This window comes from Anthonomus grandis, chromosome 22, assembly GCF_022605725.1.
Source record: "Anthonomus grandis grandis chromosome 22, icAntGran1.3, whole genome shotgun sequence".
In the NCBI taxonomy this organism is placed as follows: Eukaryota; Metazoa; Arthropoda; class Insecta; order Coleoptera; family Curculionidae; genus Anthonomus; species Anthonomus grandis.
In genome coordinates, this window is record NC_065567.1 from 43,521,124 (window position 1) to 43,541,329 (window position 20,206).

The 20,206-nt window shown below is 34.2% G+C and overlaps 1 protein-coding gene across 5 annotated transcripts in view; it reads right to left on the reverse strand.

The window, feature by feature from the left end:
• Positions 1-20,206, reverse strand: part of LOC126748242 (casein kinase I) — a 59,326-nt gene that overhangs the window by 30,160 nt on the left and 8,960 nt on the right. For all 5 annotated transcript variants that reach the window (XM_050457330.1, XM_050457328.1, XM_050457327.1 and 2 more), the window contains exons 2-3: positions 895-952; positions 572-805 (exon numbers count right to left, since the gene is read on the reverse strand). In XM_050457330.1, coding sequence (XP_050313287.1) covers positions 572-805; positions 895-934 — 274 coding nt within the window. In that variant the 5' untranslated portion in view covers positions 935-952. The remainder of the gene's footprint in view (positions 1-571; positions 806-894; positions 953-20,206) is intronic.

Below are 20,206 nucleotides of genomic sequence, written 5' to 3' on the forward strand. Positions count from 1 at the left end.
AATCGTGCTGGCAGATTGCCTCGTAGCAGAGCCATTAAACTAGCAAGTCCAACCTAATATATATATATCGGGTATATATATGTATCGGGTATGTATGTATTTTCACAATTTTTAATACTGAAATGCACGGTGACGCTTCCCCCACGATGCATGCGGCCTGGCTACCGGCGTGAATAGGTTCAGCTACCACTGGCAAAGGGCAGGAAATGGTCTAGGAGGGAATCCGAAGGATAGGAAAGGAAAGAACGACCACCTGTTGACTGGGTGAAGGATGACGCGGAAGTCGCAGTATTAGGTTATATTCAAAATGATTGAAGAATAGATGTGAAAAACCAGGATTTTTTTATAAAGTTAACTTTAACTGATACTCCATCCACCCGATAAAGTTAACCTCTACATTTTGAAGTTAACTGTGACATGTGACGTTATTCCACAAGTTAACATTAAGTTATCTGTCAAACTAGTTTTATAATACCGGCCCTATACCTGCTAATAACAAAATTATTGATATTAAAATTCATATTATTGTATAAACCATTATAAATAATAAAATAAATAAAAAACTTCTCACCATGACTACCAAGCAATTTGTAAAACCTATATTCCAAATGTAACTGTGGAGCTTTGGATTTCATAGGTTCCATCTTAATAGCAACATGTTCATTATTGTAGAGGTTCTTCCCCAACCTAAGTTCTCCAAAGTTCCCACAGCCAATTTTTTTACCCACTCTGAAATTAGGTCCCACCATTAGTACACCCGAGCTTGAGTTTACGCTGTGTCTCGTATTATGAGACTCTGTAGACCCTGCAAGCAATTTTAAAAGTTTTAAATAAGCACAAAATTTCTTCACTGAAAAAATTATTTCGAAATAATAAATGTTGAGTGTTACATACCGCGGTGTTTTGAGTTCTTCTTTTGATCGCCCTTGTCCATTTTCTATAAAATACCTCTCTGAAAAAAAAATAAAGGGGTAATAAGATCAAATCATGAATAGGATGAGAAATAAACAACATGTTAGTCACAGACAGTAGAAACTGAAAAATATATGTAACTATAATTCTTTTTTATCACAAGTTGTAATTTAGAAGAGCTATTCGTTTAGTTTAGCGATTTTATGTCATAAAATATTAAATAATATATGGACGTCATTAGAATGTATTATCAAAAGCAGTTTCTCGTTCATAAATTGTATCTACTACGACCACGCTTGTGATCAATAATGCGTTCTAAACAATGAAGTAGTGAATTTGAATACTAGGGGGTAACAAAATCAAAATAATGTCTGTATGTGGTAAAAGTAGCATCAGCTCAGAACGTGAATATAACAAAACTTAAAGCATTTTTAGCTCAGCTCTATTTTGAATAAGAGCCAAAATTTATTTTCTCCTACTGTATAATCTGTCTATGGAGGTAGCCACGCAATATAATAAGTCCTTTGGTTATAATCTTTGATATGACACTCAAATAACAAAACAGTTTTTGCACTAACCAAAACTCGATTATTTCACTCTCGACACGTTTCGCTAACGATGTTAGCATCTTCGGGAGAAGGTTATAGCTCAGAGATTAAAATAAAGAGTTCTGGTTAGTGCTAAAGCTGTTTTGTTATTTAATATAAGGAATGTCTATAGTGTTTCACCAATCTATTCATATTGAAATGGTTACAGCCTAATATCAAAAAAGGATGTATTGTTTATCGCCGTGTAAGAAAGATAAAATAGGAATAGAACCATCGATTTGCAAGAGAAAAAACAATAAAAAGAAAATATTTACCTAAACCTTCTAAAATTCTTCAACTAAGAGATTTCACTCCCATATCACAGTAACTACTTCGTTCAATATTTCGCTAACAATTGAAAGAATTCTCATTGTTTTAAAACCTTGGATACTTTCAAACATTCCATACATGATAACGTCGAAGTTGGTTTTATGTCCTAGTTTGTTTTAATCTATTTGATTGCATTTATGTCTGTTTCTATTTAAACCTTAAATTTCGGTTTACATTTTAAATAACTGTGATCTAGCACTAAAGTAAGATCAAAAAGCAAATAATGTATTGCAAAAAAAATCCATGTTTTTCTAAATATATTTATTAATATTCAAGTTATATCTTTAAGCTGGGATATTTATAATTTGCTGATATATCAGGATATTCAAAAGGAAGTGGCATTAGAACAGATTAAATAATATGAAGAATATAATATTCAAGTGTAGTGGAAGTTAGTCGGAGCAACATGCAGTAGCTGGTGCTCCACAATAAATCGAGTATTCCAATAGTTTTGGATGCGGATTAATTAGTTAAAATACGGAGTGTTTTTTTAACTTGGAATAATTTGGCGCCAATAGTTTGTTTACATGTGATGCTGCCAGCTACGTTTCATATTTCCGAACCTTAATTACCTCTAAATACTATGGAAAAGAACGACGAGGAAAGCATGGACGGTGATCCTTTTTGTAAGACATGTAATAATGAAGTAAAGGACAATGAACACAGTCTTTTTTGTTAAGGAAAATGTCAGTCATGGTACCATGCCGCCTGTATTGGCATTACTAATCAACAATACAAAAAAATTACACCTGAAATTCTAAAGGTTTTAGTTTGGTTGTGTCTTGCATGCAAAAGGCAATTTAGGTCGGTACTGGAAATAGAATCCTGCAGTACTAAAATTAAAAACCTTTGCGACAAATTTGTATATATTGAGGAAAAAGTAAATAATTTTTCAGAAAATATGGATAAATCATTTATGAAGCCTACTTATTCACAAGCCTTGAATAAGCAGCAACCAATGGCAAAACCCTCAAACTTGCCAAACTTGCTAATAAAGCCAAAACAAAAGCAGGATATACAAAAATCCAAACAAGATATTCATAAAATGGAGTTAAAATTCCCGTTATTAAAATTTCCGTCACAAAATGATATGACTAAGATGAGGATATAGCAATGAAAGTGTTAGGCAAGAGTTATGAAATTATAGAAACAACATTTAAAAATCCTAAAATAAAAACACCAGGCTGTAAAAAGGATTGCAATGAAGAGGATCTGGAAGGTTATAGCCGATGAGTATTTTAAAGTAACTTACATCAAATCATTTAAACATAAAAAGCTTAAGACCGTATATGCTGAATGCTCGCCCAAACTATTCCACTTGTTTATGGAGAGGAGGAAAATCTACTTGGAATCGGAAAGATTGCCGGGTTTTGAAAATGTAAATGTTTTAAGTGCCAACAATTTAACCATAAATCTATCGACTGTCCAAATAAACTAGTCTGCTGCCACTGTACAGAAGAACGTGAAACAAAATACTGTAGTAACAATAATCAAAATCCCAAGTGCATAAACTGTGATATGTCTAACAAAAAAATGGCCACAAACTATGACGTTCACCACAAAGCAAATGATGGGGAGTGCCCTACATATAGATACCGATTAGACATTGCCAGGTCAAAAATCAACTATGGCTGATCCAACTAGTGAACTACTTGAGACAATAAATGAGCCAATGAATGCCAGTTTAAAAATAACTCCCAATGCTTTTGCTAATAGTTTAAACAGAGGTAATAAACTAATTAATATTTTACATCTAAATATTAGAGGGTTTGCTCAAATTTTGATAATTTATTGGTATTTTTAGAATCTTACGATATTAATAAATACTGTGACATTATTATTTTGACTGAATGTCATAAATTAGAATCAATCCTGCAGTTTAATATTCCTGGGTATACTATATATTATAAGAATATTAACTATAATATGTTTGATAGAATTATTGGTTACTCAAAAATGCATTTGAATCCAAATTTCGTCAACTTTAAACTACAAACTTCAAAAATAACGATAACAGAAATTAATTAATTTGTTAATTAAAAATATAAATTATAACATATTTGCAGTATATAGGTCACCATCCTCAAACTTAAATAATTTTTTTAATGATTTGTACACTACCGCTCAAAAGTATTTGCCCACCATGTATTCTTTTTATTATTTTAAATTAAATACAAAAAAGCTATATTTAGATTGTATCTCTTTTGTAAATTGCATATATGCTTACATACCTATCAACCATAGTTAAAAAACATTGTTTATTTAAAAATAGTCTTGCAAATAACAAACAATGTAGTTAAAATATGCACTTCAGGAAACTTTGGACAAATTAATTAGAAGACTACCGAAGCTGTTATTAAAAATCGAGGCGGACATGTAGATGAATCCAAAATTTGGTTTTCTTAAATTTAATTAATTGAAAAATGTATTGTTTATATTCATTTTGTTATAAAAAAACCGTAAGAATAACTGATGGGTTTATTATTTTTGGTTATAACTTTAAAACAGTCATATGTGGCATAATCCGAAAGAACTAAAAGACATAAGGCCTATAAGTATTTTATCAGTAGTTTCTAAAATTCTAGAAAAGCATATTCACCAACAACTTTATAATTTTGTTAACTCATTTGGTATACTTCCAGATACGCAATCGGGATTTAGGAGGAATTATAGTACAACTACTAGTCTGGTGGGAATGTTAGATAATATAAGACTTAACGAAGAACATAAACAAAGTACTTGCATGGCGGTGCTTGATTTTAGCAAAGCATTTGATACTATAAATCACTCAATGCTCCTTGCAAAGTTGGGATATTTTGGTTGTTCCGAATCTACAGTTTCTTTTTTTGATTCCTATCTTAAAAATAGATCACATTCGGTGTTGTTAAAAACCAACAATGGAAGTTTGGAGCACTCAGGGTATCTTGATTTGGAAGTTGGTGTTCCTCAGGGCTCCATATTGGGACCTCTTTTATTTTCGATTTATGTTGCGGATATGCCTAACTGTATTGAACATTGTAAATTACAACAATATGCTGATGATTCTCAAATATACATGCCATTAAATTTTTTAAATTTTAATATTTCTGAGCAAAAAATTAAATCGGATATACTAAACATAGTTAATTTTTCCAATGAGCATAACTTAAAAATTAACCCTGCTAAATCTAACATCATTTTATATGGCTGTAAGTCAGGAATTCTGAGACACTTATATGAAAGTATAAATATTAAGATTAATGGAGAAAAAATTCCAGTTGTCAATGAAGTGAAAATATTAGGATTGACTTTAGATTCTAACTTTTGTTTTGAGACACACATTAAAAACAAATTAAATATAGGCTATATGCGTCTTAGAAATCTGTACAGATTTAAAAATGTCTTAAAGAGTAAAACCAAATATTATCTCTGCAATAGCCTCATTCTCTCCTTACTCGACTACGGTGATATCGTATATTCTAATTCTATAACATCTGAGCTTTCTAGATCTATACAAAAATTGCAAAATAGCTGTATAAGATTTTCTTATAGCGCTGCCTATCGGGAGCATATCACACCTTATTTAAACATAAATTCTATTTTAAATATGGAAAGGAGAAGAAAATTACACATATATGCCTTTATATATAAAATAATAAAGTCGGGTCAACCCCCTTATTTAAATAAGTTATTTACTACTCTCTCGCATTTACACAATACTCGTAATGTTGGAAATTTTAGGATACCTCAACATAGAACAAGTAGCTTCCACAGGTCATTTTCGGTTGTCGGAGTTACAATGTGGAATAACTTGCCAAATAATATTAAAGATTTGTCATTTAATAAATTTTACACCAAGGTTAAGCAAATTCTTCTCGACTCCCAACGAGATGCCTGGTAGCACAGATATAACTAGCTAACGCAACTTGCGTTGGCTAGTTATATCTGTGCTGGTAGTATGACTAGTGGTGGATACATAGTAGTATAGACTGCAAAATCAACTAAGACCAAAGATAAGCTGGCCTATCCAATCTTTCTTTTATGGTTCTTTTTTGTCTATTCTTGTTACCTTCCGTCGCATGCCAGCCAAATTGCTTTGCCATTTTTTGTTTCTACCCTTTTTAGTTTTAGTTTTGTTCTTTTTTAGGTTAATTAGGATTTTTTTTTGTATTTATTTATAATGTTTTCAAGGCCTGTTTCACGCAAATTGCGCTATCGGTTTTATATAATCGCGAAGCAGTTCCTTTTACCAGAAATTGTCAATTTTATTTTCTCATGTAGCTATAATTATATTTATAACTATTTTTTTGGTAATAAACTTTTTTGACTTTGACTTTGACTTTGAAATACTGTTGAGCGGTAGTGTATATAGACTTTGAGACAAGTTTAAACAACGATGTTTTTTTGGGAGATATAAATCTTAATCTACTTAAGGATGGTGCTGATGTAAATATGTATATTTCCATAATGTTTTCACATGGATTTATACCACTGTGTACAGGACATTACAAGACCTGCCTTGATCATATCTTTTTATGAGACAAAAAAAGAGCAACTTCTGAGAAAGTGAATTCCTATATCACTGAACATGATATAACTGACTATTTGCCTCTTATGTTCCATATTATGTCAGATGACTCAATTCTGAATTTCCCATCATCTAGGTCTCAAAAAAAACTTAAACGTATAGATATGAACAAATTACAAAAACTTTCATTTGATATAGATTGGAGGCATACATTAAATTTTTGTCAACCAGAAGAAGCTTTAAATCATTGATTAAGGAACCTTAATATGTACAATAATAAAAAAGGCTGAATATTCTAAACATATAGTAAATGATTATAATAAGCTAAAGCCTTGGATTAAAAATGGAATAATCAAGTCCATTAAGCATAGTATTTGAGACAAGCTTAAAAAAGCCCTTAAAGTAAATGCCTCTCCTACTAAATTAAATGAACATAAAAACTATAGAAACCATCTTCACAAAAATATAACATGCACAAAAAGTGACTATTATAAGAACAAATGTAATGAAAACATCTTGTCGGACTTGCATTGTCTTATTTATTTAATGTAACACGACGTTTCGGTTGGTAAGTATCTCCAACCGTTTTCAAGTGTAAACTGACAGTTTTGAATCGTCAGTTTACACTGTTCTATACAATTTAAGACCTCAGTTGTAACACCAATATTTAAAAGTGGGGACAAAGAAGATATAAGTAATTATAGGCCAATAAGTGTAATCTCTAACCTGGCAAAAATATTTGGATTCAAATGGGTTATTATCGAACAATCAATTTGGTTTTAGGTCGGGGTTAAGTACATCACATGCAGTTTATGAAATAGTGTCTAAAATAATGTTTCACTTAGATAAAGATGAAAAGTGTATTGCTTTGTTTTTGGACCTGGCGAAGGGATTCGATACAGTATCACATCCTCTGCTGCTACGGGTTTTGGGGAGGGCTTTGAGGTTAGGGGTGGGGTATTGAATGTCTTCTTCAATTATCTCAAAGATAGGATACAGTATGTCAGGGTGAAAGATACCCTAAGTGAAGCCAAAACAGTTCAACATGGCGTCCCACAAAGTACCGTGCTTGGACCTATCATTTTTAATGTCCATGTAAATTATCTCTGTAAACTTGAATTTGATGGAAAACTCATTGCATATGCTGATGACACTGTGGTGATATTTCATGCGAGAAGCTGGAAACTAGCACATCTAAAACTAAAGACCGGTTTTACTTCATGATTAACAACTTTTTAGATACTTTTAAATTAACCTTAAATATTAAAAAATTCTAATATATAGCTTTTTCCATAACAATGGCAAATAGACTTATATTTGATCAAATTAAGCTTGAAAATATAAATGAAGCTCTGCAAGAGGTATCCCATAGTAAATACTTAGGCACTGTTATCAACAGGCATCTGAAGTGAGATCAGCATGTGCTTTATCTCAATAAAAAAATAAGATTCCTCATTCATAAGTTCTATATTTTATGCAGCATTTTGAACTTTAAATTAATTCTTATGATTTATAAGGCAGTAGTGGATCCTCTTCTGAGATATGGCATTATTGTGTGGGGTGGAATGTATGATTCCCACCTAAATCAATTAAAAGTAGCTCAGAATTATATCTTAAGAATAATTTTAAATAAACCTCGATTATACTCCTTAAATCAATTATATTCTAATGAAATAAATGACGTAAAAATGTTATACAAGTTCGGCATAAATTCGATAAAAATTAGAGATTTTTTGAGAAAACGCTCGAACCCGTCAATTTTTATTTTAAGTTGCGCATTACTTCACATAAATTTTTGTATACAGGGTGGAACAAAAAAAAGATATGACATCATCGGTCATTTTTTTAAATGGAATGCTATATTTTTTATTGCATTTATGAAATATAGGCGAAATTCCAAGCAAGTTTTGTATAACACAGCTTATCTCAATCATGTCATTTAATATTATATCTATGAAACTCGAGCCAATATGGCTAATAATCTAAATATTCCATAATCTAAGTGTGACTTAAATTTACATTCATGTCATATCTAGGACCTAAATTTTATAATTTAATCCCTAAAATATTAAGAATGTGGTAAAAAACAAAAGCTAATATTATGTTTAAAAGATATTGTTGGGAACATCGTGAAAAGTTTTTACGTCTATTTTAAATTCTTTTAATTTTATATACTATGGGTATAGGTAATGTGCAATGTTTGTAGATTGAAATTTTTGTTTTTCAATTTTTTGTAGAATATGGTAGGTGATTTTCTTGGTATTCTGGTTTTTGTAAATATACTTTGGTTAATTTTTTCTTAGCAGCTATGCAAATATTAATAGGTGTAGGTATATTTTAATTACAAAATTTAAATATATCTAAAAATAAAAAAGAAATATATCTACATACTAATTATTTATTTATTATGTAGACTTATTATAGATACCAGGTGCATACAAATTTTCTTAAATTTAGGCACCCTTTAAATAGATTTTTTTTTTTCTTGTTGAAATATTTTAAATATGTATTTATATTTTTCATTAACAGTTTTTAATTAACAATTCCGGAGATAGTTGGAGGCTTCTAAAAAAATTAAAGTGTTTATAAAAAAACTAAGAAGTTTTATAACTCTTTGGTCTGTTGATGATATCAATAACTATTTTAGTAATATTCCGCAAGTTGATGAAGACACTGATTTGATAAACTTTTATCTGAACAATACATTGCTAACAAAGTGAATTGATTTCAGCTTTAGATTGGCTATAACCGAAGCAGTTAAGGATGCATTAATTAAGATTAAAACGAAGGCCGTAGGAAACAATGATATTGGCGTTGACATGTTTGTTTATTGTTCACTATTACACTCTGTAATTAGACACCTTGTAAACATTTTTATACAGATCTACTTTTCCTGACCAGTGGCAGTGCTCCCCTTTTACACCTCTACATAAGAGATATAATCCAATTAAACTAAATTAGTTTTCCTACATTATCGGAAATCTTAGAGCGAATATTTAACAACCAAATAAGGGAATATGTTCAATAACATATCATGTCTGTTGCTATCAACTCGGCCTGGATTTCTATAAGGATACAGTTGCTCAACCACGCTTTTAAACGTCACGGATAATACAGCTGATAGCAATAGCTATTGAAAATAATTTGTTAACTATCCTGAGTCTTTTAAGACTACTCGAACGCATTTGACAAATTATACAATCTTCTCTTCGCTATTTTAAAATATTTAGGCTTCAATGGCTGCACCTGTAAGCAATTGCCTGTTATTCGCAAGGTAGAAGTCAGAAAGTGGTGGTCAATGGTAATGCATCTGTTTTTGGAGTTCCACAAGGATCAATTTTCGGACCCATTCTTTTTAAGCTATATACTTCTCAAATGGCGAAGTACATGAAACATTCTAAAGTCCATTTAGACGCAGACGATAATCAGATATACAAATCTTGTTACATAAACCAATTTTTGTAAATCAAATTAAGAAAGAGTTTTGGGCGCTGCTTTTAGATTGGCAGGTTGGATTCCGAACAGGAATGAGCACCACACTTGGCATATTTAATCTACTCTACGGTAAGTAGCCAATATTTATGACTCCTTTGAAAATCGCGAATTTAATGCAGTTCTTTTTTGCAACTTGAGCAAGGCATTTGACTGTGTGTCTCATGATCTGTTGCTTGCTAAGCTGTCATACTATAACTTTAGCCAGGATAGTATGACACTTAAATCTTATTTGGAAAACAGATCCCAAACTGTTAGGGTGGACGGGGAGTGTGCTGCAAAGAGGGTTGTGAAAAAAGGAGTACCTGAAGGCTCCATCCTTGGACCTATTTTATTTTTAATATATGTTGATGATCTACCTACCAATTTTACAAATGGTAAATTCACCCTCTTTGCGGATCCCACGGTCTGGACCATAGTCTCCTTTACAGCAGGATCACTTAACCAGGCTATTCAGCAGCTTACGAGGGCCCAGACATAACTGGGGGACTGGTTTGGGGATAATGAACTTCTCTTAAATGAACAGAACACAGAGCGAGTAATTTTTTCACTTAGAGACACTAATGACTTCAATAAGGCCCAGAGTGTGAGATTCCTAGGAGTGCACATTGATCCTGCTCTTCAATGGAATAAACCAGAGTCTGAAATAAACCAGATCTTAATAAAATTGGGCAGGGCTCTTTTTGTGCTTCGGAGTCTCTCACAAAGTGTCTCAGGGAATATATTGAAAACATCATATCATGCAATCTTCCACTCTGTCATGACATATGGTATCTTGGTCTGGGGTCATTCGCCCCTTGCTAGCAGACTCTTTTGGTTTCAGAGAAAGGCTATTCGTATCATGACAGGTTTGGATTTCAGGGAGGAATGTAAGAAAGCTTTTAGGGATGTTAATATCCTGAATGAGTTTACCATCCCAATACATACTGGAAAACCTTATGTATATGAAAGAACACGTGGACAGGTTCATGGTGCACAGTGGAGTCCACAACTATGACACAAGAAACAAAAACTTGCTTATCTGTACCCACCACTTTAAGGATATCTCTCAAATCACCAGATGATGTCATGAATCTTGTCAGGAATCGCTTTAAACTTAAAGGAAAGAATGTTTTCTTGAACTTTGATCTCACCATGAAGCAGAGGGATGCTGAAAAGAAATTGTCAGTTGAGCTTAGTAGACGGAGAGCCCAGGGTGAAAATGTATCCATTAGGTATCGTAATGGTACCCCATACATTTTTAAGAAAAAAAACTAATAAACGGGCCTTCTACAACAAAGCAACCATCCCATAGACAGCAAAACCTAGATATTTACTACCAGAATGTTCGAGGATTGAGAACTAAGTTGTCAGTTCTCCAGAGTAACATTATCTCTAATTGCTACTCCATAATTTTACTAAGTGAAACCTGGCTCTCGGCTGATATATCGGATGCAGAGCTTGGTTTGGATAAGTACAATGTCTTTAGGACTGACAGAAGTGCAAAATCTAGCACCTCCTCAAGAGGTGGTGGAGTATTGGTGGCGATCTCAAAGGAACTATCTAGTGCTGTAATAAACTTGTCAACAGACCTTGAACTGCTATTTGTTAGTGTAGGCTCTGGGCTGGGAAAGTTCATAGTGGGCTGTATTTATTTCCCTCCAAAATCACCTTCAGAAAAGTACAACATGCTCAGCCAAGAGATCGATTCTTTCTCTGGGAATCAGGAGTGCCCATTACTACTGTTCGGGGACTTCAATCTGCCAAAAGCAATTTGGTCATCAGACAACTTTTGTTCTCAAGCGACCAGTGCACTGGGTGCTTGCCCTCTGGAAGTCGAGTCCACAGAAGTGATGTCAGACTTATGTAGTTTCCACAATCTATACCAATTGAATAATATTCCAAACCACCTGGGGAATACACTGGATCTGATTTTTTGTGAGAGTACCTTGTCTGCAGAGGTCACGGCGGCTGATGATGCTCTGGTTCCACAGGACAATTACCATCCACCCCTCCTTACATCCATTACGGTTTCGAGAGGACATACTAATCATCCAGGTAGATTTAACAATCAATATTATTATGATTATAATTCAGCAAATTTTTATTTAATTAATGAACTTCTTGGGCAGGTTAATTGGAATTATGTACTTCAACAGGATTCCCTAGATATTATGTTAAATATTTTTTATGATATACTTTATTCAGTTATACATATTGCTGTACCTTTAAAACGGGTGTCTCGCGGGCACTTTCCAAAGTGGTTTTCTCCAGCTCTTAAAAATTTGGTAATTTCAAAGAAACAGGCACATAAAGTTTTCAAAGATTCGGGTTCCAGAGATGATTATATTACCTTCTCAAGCTTAAGATCAGAGTGTAAATTACTTGCAAAAGTCTGTTTTGAACAATATGTTTCCGAATCAGAAAGAAATTTAGTTGATCACAGTAACATAAAGAAGTTCTGGTCTTATGTAAACTCTAGAAAACTAGGAAATGATCTACCTTCAGAAATGTTCTATAATGATAAGCATTGCCTTCTTGGTCCTGCCCTACCTGATCTCTTTGCTGATTACTTCAAAACAGTTTATTCAACCAAAAACTACCCTGTACCTGAATCTTTATCCTTCAATAATATCAACACAAGCAATTTTCACATAAATATTTCTACAATATACAATGAAATTTGCAGCTTGAACACCAATAAGGGTCCAGGGCCAGATGGCATACCACCCTCCATCCTTAAATCATGCAGTTTTGTTCTGTCTCATCCACTTTTTATTTTATTCAATAAATCATTAGAATTGGGAGTCTTCCCTGATTTTTGGAAGACAAGCTACTTGACCCCTATACATAAAGCAGGAAACAAGGGCGACGTAAGCAACTATAGACCAGTGTGCAACTTAAACGCTATTCCAAAACTATTCGAGAAAATTGTAACACAACATCTTACATCATTTTTGGGTCCTACCATTATATCAGAGCAGTTTGGCTTTAAGACCAGTAGATCAACAGAGCTTAATCTATTGACTTATGCAGACTATCTGGCGAGCGTCTTGGATAGGGGTGGCGAGGTTCACACTATCTATACCGACTTTTCGAAGGCGTTCGACAGAGTCAATCATGAGATACTTTTGAGTAAGCTTGGAGCCGCGGGTGTAGGGGGAAATTTCTTGAGATGGTTTCGCAGCTACCTATCAGATAGGTCCCAAATTGTAAGGGTCAATGGCTTCATGTCCTATGAGCTAAGCGTTCCCTCAGGTGTTCCTCAAGGATCACATTTGGGGCCGCTTCTTTTTAATGTTTTTATGAACGACATCCACTCATGTTTTAAATATTCCAGATTCTTATGTTTTGCAGACGACCTGAAATGTTTTCTAGCTATCTCCTCTCTTAATGACTGTGTCAATCTACAGTCAGATCTTTCCAGACTGGAAGAGTGGTGTGTTCAGAACTGCATGGATTTGAATCCAGCCAAGTGCTATAGTATTTGCTTCTCCAAGCGTAGAAATACCACAACATTCGCATATTCCTTGTGCAATAGACCCTTGTCGAATGTGACAACAATCAGGGACCTTGGAGTCATATTCGACTCATCTCTTACATTTAGCTTTCATATATCTGAGATAGTAACAAAAGCCCTTAAAATAATAGGTTTTGTCAAGAGATGCACAAGAGATTTTACAAATACCCCTGCTATCCGCATGCTCTACTGTACATTGATCAGACCTTTGTTGGAGTATGCCTCCTCAGTCTGGAGTCCTCATTATGCCTGCTATATTCACAGGTTGGAACAGGTGCAACGGAGAATGCTGAAATACCTGGCATTTAAATCCAAAATTGATCCTGTTGACAACTACCATTATGATTACAGGGTTCTGTATGAGCTGTTTTGTCTTCCTCCTCTTGTTGTTCGTCGGGAACAACGGGATTTAAAAAATTTGTATAACCTTCTGACTGCTTCTGTAGATTCACCAGACCTGCTATATTCAATAGGTCTAGCAGTACCTACGAGAAATACGAGGTCAAACAGCCTTTTCTACCAACCTTTCTGTAGAACAAACATCAAGTACAATAGCTTTCCTGCTAGATCAGCCAGGCTTGCAAATAATAGTACATCTCTGAGCATAGATTTCAATATAAGTCCAAGGCGCTTTGCTGAGTTTGTTGAGGATTTTCATGTGTGACTTTGTATATTGTTGTGGGGTTTTTGCTATTCTGTTTAATTGTGTGTACATACTATTCATACTTCATACTATTGTGTGCTGGTTTAAACCAATTTTGGAGGTGATGGTTGGGTTCAAAATTGGGTTCAAGGGAGTGAAAACTGAATTTAATTAATTTTATTGTGTTCTTTTGTTGTATATTTTTTAAGTTCTCCTGTTGCCATTATTTATTAATCCTGTTTTATTCTATGACTGTGATAGTGATGGGTTGTGAATATCAAATGATAATTATATAAAATAATACTAAGTATAAATTGTTTGAGGTTATAAATTATTGTTATTGTAAATTATGCTATTTCTGTAAAAATGGGTAATGCCCGTAAATAAATAAATATAAAAATATAAATATACCACAGGGTGAAAATCTGTCAAGATGGCCCAGGTTATCTTTCCATTAAACTGTTTAATGTGTTACCTGATTTTATTAAAAATTTAGGAAGAAAACAATTTAAAATTAAAATTAGTTAAACAATTATGTTCAAATTGTTTCTACTCTTGTGAAGAATTTGTCCAATATACATTTTAAATTTTTATGTTAAATTTTAAATCAGTAGCTTGGCGCATGTCCTTATGTTGTAATAGATTGCTTGGTCATTTAAATGTGGGGATTTTAATAGCGTTCTTAGGCTTAGTATTTACAAATTAACTGCTAGGATAAAGTACTTTTAAATTTTATTCTATTTTCTTTAGTTTTTATATTATGTTTCATAACTGATATATGTGAGTGTTTTGTATAATAACATGAAATATATATTGAGTATTAAGCATTGCAGAAAAATTGCATGAAGCTCAATGCTCTTGGCAAAACTTGGACACAAACTTTTAATGTTGATAATATTCAAATAAAGTTAAATAACTGCCTGATCATAACTTAATCTGCAGATCAAACTATTGATCTTGGACAAAAAGTTGACATTTACTGAACATATAGGGTAGGTTTGTTGTAAGTGGGACACCTTGTGTCCCTCCACTGCGACCCTAGGTCTATTGTGGCTCACTCATTAAGACATTGCCGAAGGTTGCCTGCCTGATTCTCCCTAGTGCCAGACATCTGCATAGGATGTACTCTGCAATCTCATCTTCTTGGATGAATATTTTCCATTCATGTGGTGACGCAGCCTGCAGTGGGCGGTATACATTCCCATTAGGGCTTTTAGATGCTTTCTGTTGAGTTCTCTTATGGTATCTGTTACCTTCCTTGTTACGTCCGGTATGAAAGGCTTCGCATGGTTGTGTCCTGGTAATCCCCCCCAGTAGCGCTTTGCTTTGTTGTGCACCAGGTTTGAGATTGTGTGTTTTGCCGTATTGTAGGCAATGCCTAATGCTGGTTCTGAACCTATCAGATTGGATTCTGCTCCTTTTTTGGCTAGCTTGTCAGCCGCCTCATTGCCTGTAAGCTCAGCATGTACCGGAATCCATGTTACGGTAATTTTGTTCCCTTCCCCAAGTATGAGTTCATTTGGATGGAGCTCTTGTTGATGGTTCTGTTTTTTTAAGTTTTATTTATTTCAGTATTCTTGCACAGATTTCAATGGCATGTACTTCTGCCTGAAAAATTTATGAGTGTTTCCCAAGGCAGATAGATCGGTTTTGGAGCCGCCTGAATATACTCGGATGTCCGCTTTCTCTAGTTCCATCCGTTTCTGATCCCAGTCTGCTCGGTCTGGTATGTTGACCGAGTATGAACTTGTGTTTAGTGTATTTTTTTGGCATTAGGTTTGATGGCATACCAAGTGTGCTGTGATTGCACATTATCAACCAGTTCAGTTGATTCCATCCAGACTTTGTTTGCCGAGATGCCATTTATGACATGGTGCAGCGTGTAAATAGTCTTTATGGCTTTCCCTGCAATTAAACTGATACATATAACACTTGTGTATAAAAAGGGCTTTTGGCAATTTAAAACTAATATATAGAAACAAAAACATTTATTGATTGTTTCATTAAAAAAAAAGCTCTACAACTCTTTGCTGGTCTCGCACTTTAATTTTGCTGATGTGAGTCCATTACTTCATCTCATTTAATTTGTGCTGCAATTAAACATTTTAGAAATTAGTGCAAAGAATAAAAGTCCATCCTACCGTACAATTCCATTTTCAAGACTAATAAAACAAATGATTGATGAAATTAGTTTTCTACAGGATAGGGTGACTGATTTGCATAAGGAACTAGAATCTAGGGATAATGCTTTTCAAAAAGAACGCAAACTAACTCAGGACTTCGAGGAGGATATATTGGAAGCAGAGCGCAAAATGGTTGAGGAATTAAATAACAAAAGAGAAGAGGTTATTAAGTTGCGATCTGAGATTGATAAGTTAATGCTGAATGAAGAGCTTTTGAAAATTTCTATTTCTGATCAGAAGGAAAAAATATCTTTACTCCAGAAAGATCTAGAAGAAGCTAATTCGATATGCAAAAAAATGATTACTTCAATTAGACTTCTTGAAGCTGAAAATCAATCATACTCTTGTGAAATAGCTTCTTTCAAAAATGACATGGAGGTATTTGAAGCCTCTAACTCACGCGAGGAAGTTATCGAGGATTCTTCGGATATCGAATTTGACACTCATTGTACACTTAGTACAGAACTTGACAATCCTTCTAGTACCATGAATTTAACAGTACCTGATGTTAAAGAGTTTTTTGTGACAAGTAATCCTGATGTCAATGTATGCAGAAAGCAGGTCCTGGTGTTTGGTGATCAGACTGCAAGAGGTGTAGCCTCTGGGATGACACATTCTTTGGACTCTAAGATCTATTCCATTCACGGTGAAGTTCACTCCAACTATACTTTATCCCAGATGGCAAACCATATATTTGAATTAACCACTGACTATGTTAGTACGGATAATATTATTGTTTGCTTAGATTTAGGATCAACTTATTTTGACAAGTCCCAAAGGGCTTCAGTAAGAATTTTCAGCAATAACTCTCAAAATAATAAATTTAGAATTAGTAAGAGTGCTCTTTGTGTTCGTCTGGTTTTGTTTGTTACTGTTAGTTATGCGTTAAAAAGAAATTTTGTACTCTCCCCCATTCCATTATCTAATGTTAATTTTGATAAGCATTCCAGTGGCTCTAACTCTGATAGTTCTCCTCTTACTCTTAACTCTACTTCAGCTGATACCTTGGTTAATTCTTCTTTTTTAGGGTAGGCAACTTTGACGCATGCATTTCTATTATGCTTTTGAATATTCAATCACTGCGCGGTAAATCTGATGATTTGTATATACTTCTAGACAGTTTAAATTTTCCAAACATTGTCTTACTTACTGAGCACTGGTTGAGAAATGAGGAACCAATTTCCCTTCCTGGCTACTCTGTAGCTTCCAAATTCTGTAGGGCTGGCCTTGGATATGGTGGCACTGTGGCTCTTGTGCATCAATGTTTTTGCGACGGCTTTGTTGGTTTTGGCGATTTTGATGATCTTAGTGTCGAAAAGGAGTTTGAATTCTCAATTGTTTATTCTGGTAAAGCCAATTATTATATTGTGTGTATGTATCGTTCCCCAAATAGTAGTATAAGTACTTTTTTAGATAGGCTTGAACAATTCCTTTTAAAATTTTCTCCTAAAAATACTATAATTCTTGCTGGAGATCTTAACATAGCTTTTGAAGATGGGGAGAATAGGGCTACATTGGATTTAATTAATTTGCTTTCCTCTTTTAATATTTCTATGCATGTTAACAGCCCTACGCGTGTAACAGGTACCACATCAACAACCATTGACTATGTTGCCTCCAATATACAGGAGAATGTAATTTGTAATGTATTTGATCCAGCTTTGTCTGATCATAATGCCATCCTGGCTCAGGTGCCATTCAGAAAAAGATACAAATCCAGAGGTTTGGGTAGAATTTACAGGACAAGGAACTTCCGGTCTTTTGACGCAGGATGTCGATCTTTTAATTGGGACTCAATATTTTGTGAGCAGGATGCTCTTGCTTCATTTCACGCATCTCTTTCAAAGTTAGTTGATAGATACTTTCCCGTTCACCCATTAAAAAATCGATTTAGGGACCGGAAAAGATGGTTAACTCCTGGTATTCGCATTTCCGGTCGTAATCTTAGATTTTTTGGTATTTTAAAAAAGTTCTACCCGATAAATAATTTTGTATTGTCGCTATTCTCGAGATATCGAAAAGTTTACCGGAAAGTTGTGTGTGAAGCGAAAAGACTCTATTATTCCAAACGTTTGAAATATTCCTCCAATGAGCAACGCGAAGCGTGGTCAATTGTTAATGAGGTTGTGTCCAAAAGTAATGGCTCTCAAGAAGTGCGGATTGATTCTGACATATTAAATAAGTACTTTTGTTCGGTTGCTGATATCCTCACAAAGGGTCTCTCTTCCACTTATGACCCTCTCAAATTTTTACCTACCACTAGTGGAAACTCATTTTACCTCAGCCCCACTACTCCCAGGGAGATTTTTTGCACTATAGGATCGATGAAAAAGAAAAGGGCATCTAGTGACGATGGTATTTCAGTGAATTTATTGGGAAAACTTCCTTTGAGTGCTATTCAGGCTCTTTCTGATGCTATTAATATTTCATTTCAGTTGGGCACATTTCCTCTTTGCCTAAAATTAGCAAAAATTTTGCCTCTTTATAAGGGTGGTGATCGTTCTAGTCCATCCAACTATAGGCCGATTTCAATTTTGTCTACTTTATCTAAGTTAATTGAAAGACTTATGAAGGATCGTCTTTTAAAGTTTCTTCTGGGGGAAGGGGTTCTTCGAGATGAACAATTTGGTTTTCTATCAGGGAAAAGCACCTCTGACGCTATGTTTGATTTCTTGTCCAAACTTCTCCAGGGTGTTAATGGAAGAGAGGCGACTGCGGCTGGCGACTGGTGTTCTGTGACTTGTCCAAAGCTTTTGATTGTGTGAGTCATAGGATACTGCTTCAGAAGCTTTCTGCTTATGGAGTTAGGGGTGTTGCACTGAAGTGGTTTGAGTGCTATTTGTCTGGTTGCGAGCAGTCTGTGTACCTTAATGGTGACTTTTCTGGTAGGGAGTCTGTGGATTGTGGTGTTCCACAGGGGTCAGTTCTTGGTCCCCTTCTATTTCTTGTATACATTAATGATCTTATTACTCTTAGCATATGTGGACATTTTACATTGTTTGCTGACGACACAACGGTTTTATGGTCGAATAAAGATCCCAAGCAGCTTGTCAGAGATGTTGCAGCCGATCTCCTGAAATTAAAGCAATGGTGTGATTCCAATCAACTTTGCTTAAATATGTCAAAGTCCCACATTATTGGTTTCAATTTTCAAGCTGAGAGTCTTGATTTTGGTGAGAACGCATTGGACATGGTAGACAATTCTGCATTTCTTGGTTTAGTCATTGATAAAGATTTAAAGTTTTCTGACCATATAATAAAGTTAAATAAAAAACTTGCTTCTGGCTGCTTCTCTGTTAGGGCAACCGTTCATGAACTGGGGAGAAATGTTGCTCGTGATGTGTACTTTGCTTTGTTCGAGTCGCATTTAAGGTATGCTCTTCCATTTTGGGGTGCATGTTCAAATTATCTGTTTCAGTCTGTTTTTGTGCTGCAAAAGAGGGCTGTCAGAAGTTTATTTAGGGCCCATTCTAGAATGCATTGTGGTAATCTTTTCAAAGAGAGCCGTATTTTGACCCTACCATCATTATTTATTTTGGAAACTGCATGTTTAGTATTCAAAAATAAGAACAGTTTTCCAATCCGACATCACAGTTATCCTACCAGACAGATTAATAATATTCCCCTTCCTATTCCTCATTTTACATCTATCAAAGATTCATTTATATATCGTGGTTTAATGATTTATAATCACATTAGCGTGGAATTAAGAAGTGTTCAGTCTTTGCGCCAGTTTCGTTGTAAACTGAAGTCATATTTGCTTCTAAAAGCCTTTTATTCGATTGAAGACTTTTTTAAGGCTGAGGATGTTGTGTAGTAGATGCTAAGCTTTTAATCTGTTAATTTTAATTTTGAACATACCTTTATGTGTCCCTTTATCTCTGCTACCTTTGTCTACATGCATGTATTTTATTTTATAAAGATTTTGTTTGTAACATTTTCTCTTGCATTTTTTTTTTTAGGCATTTTATATGTTGTATAAATTTTTTATATTTGTTTTGTAAAATCTGATTTGATTGTATTTATTTTCTGAAGCTTTGTCAATAAAATTCG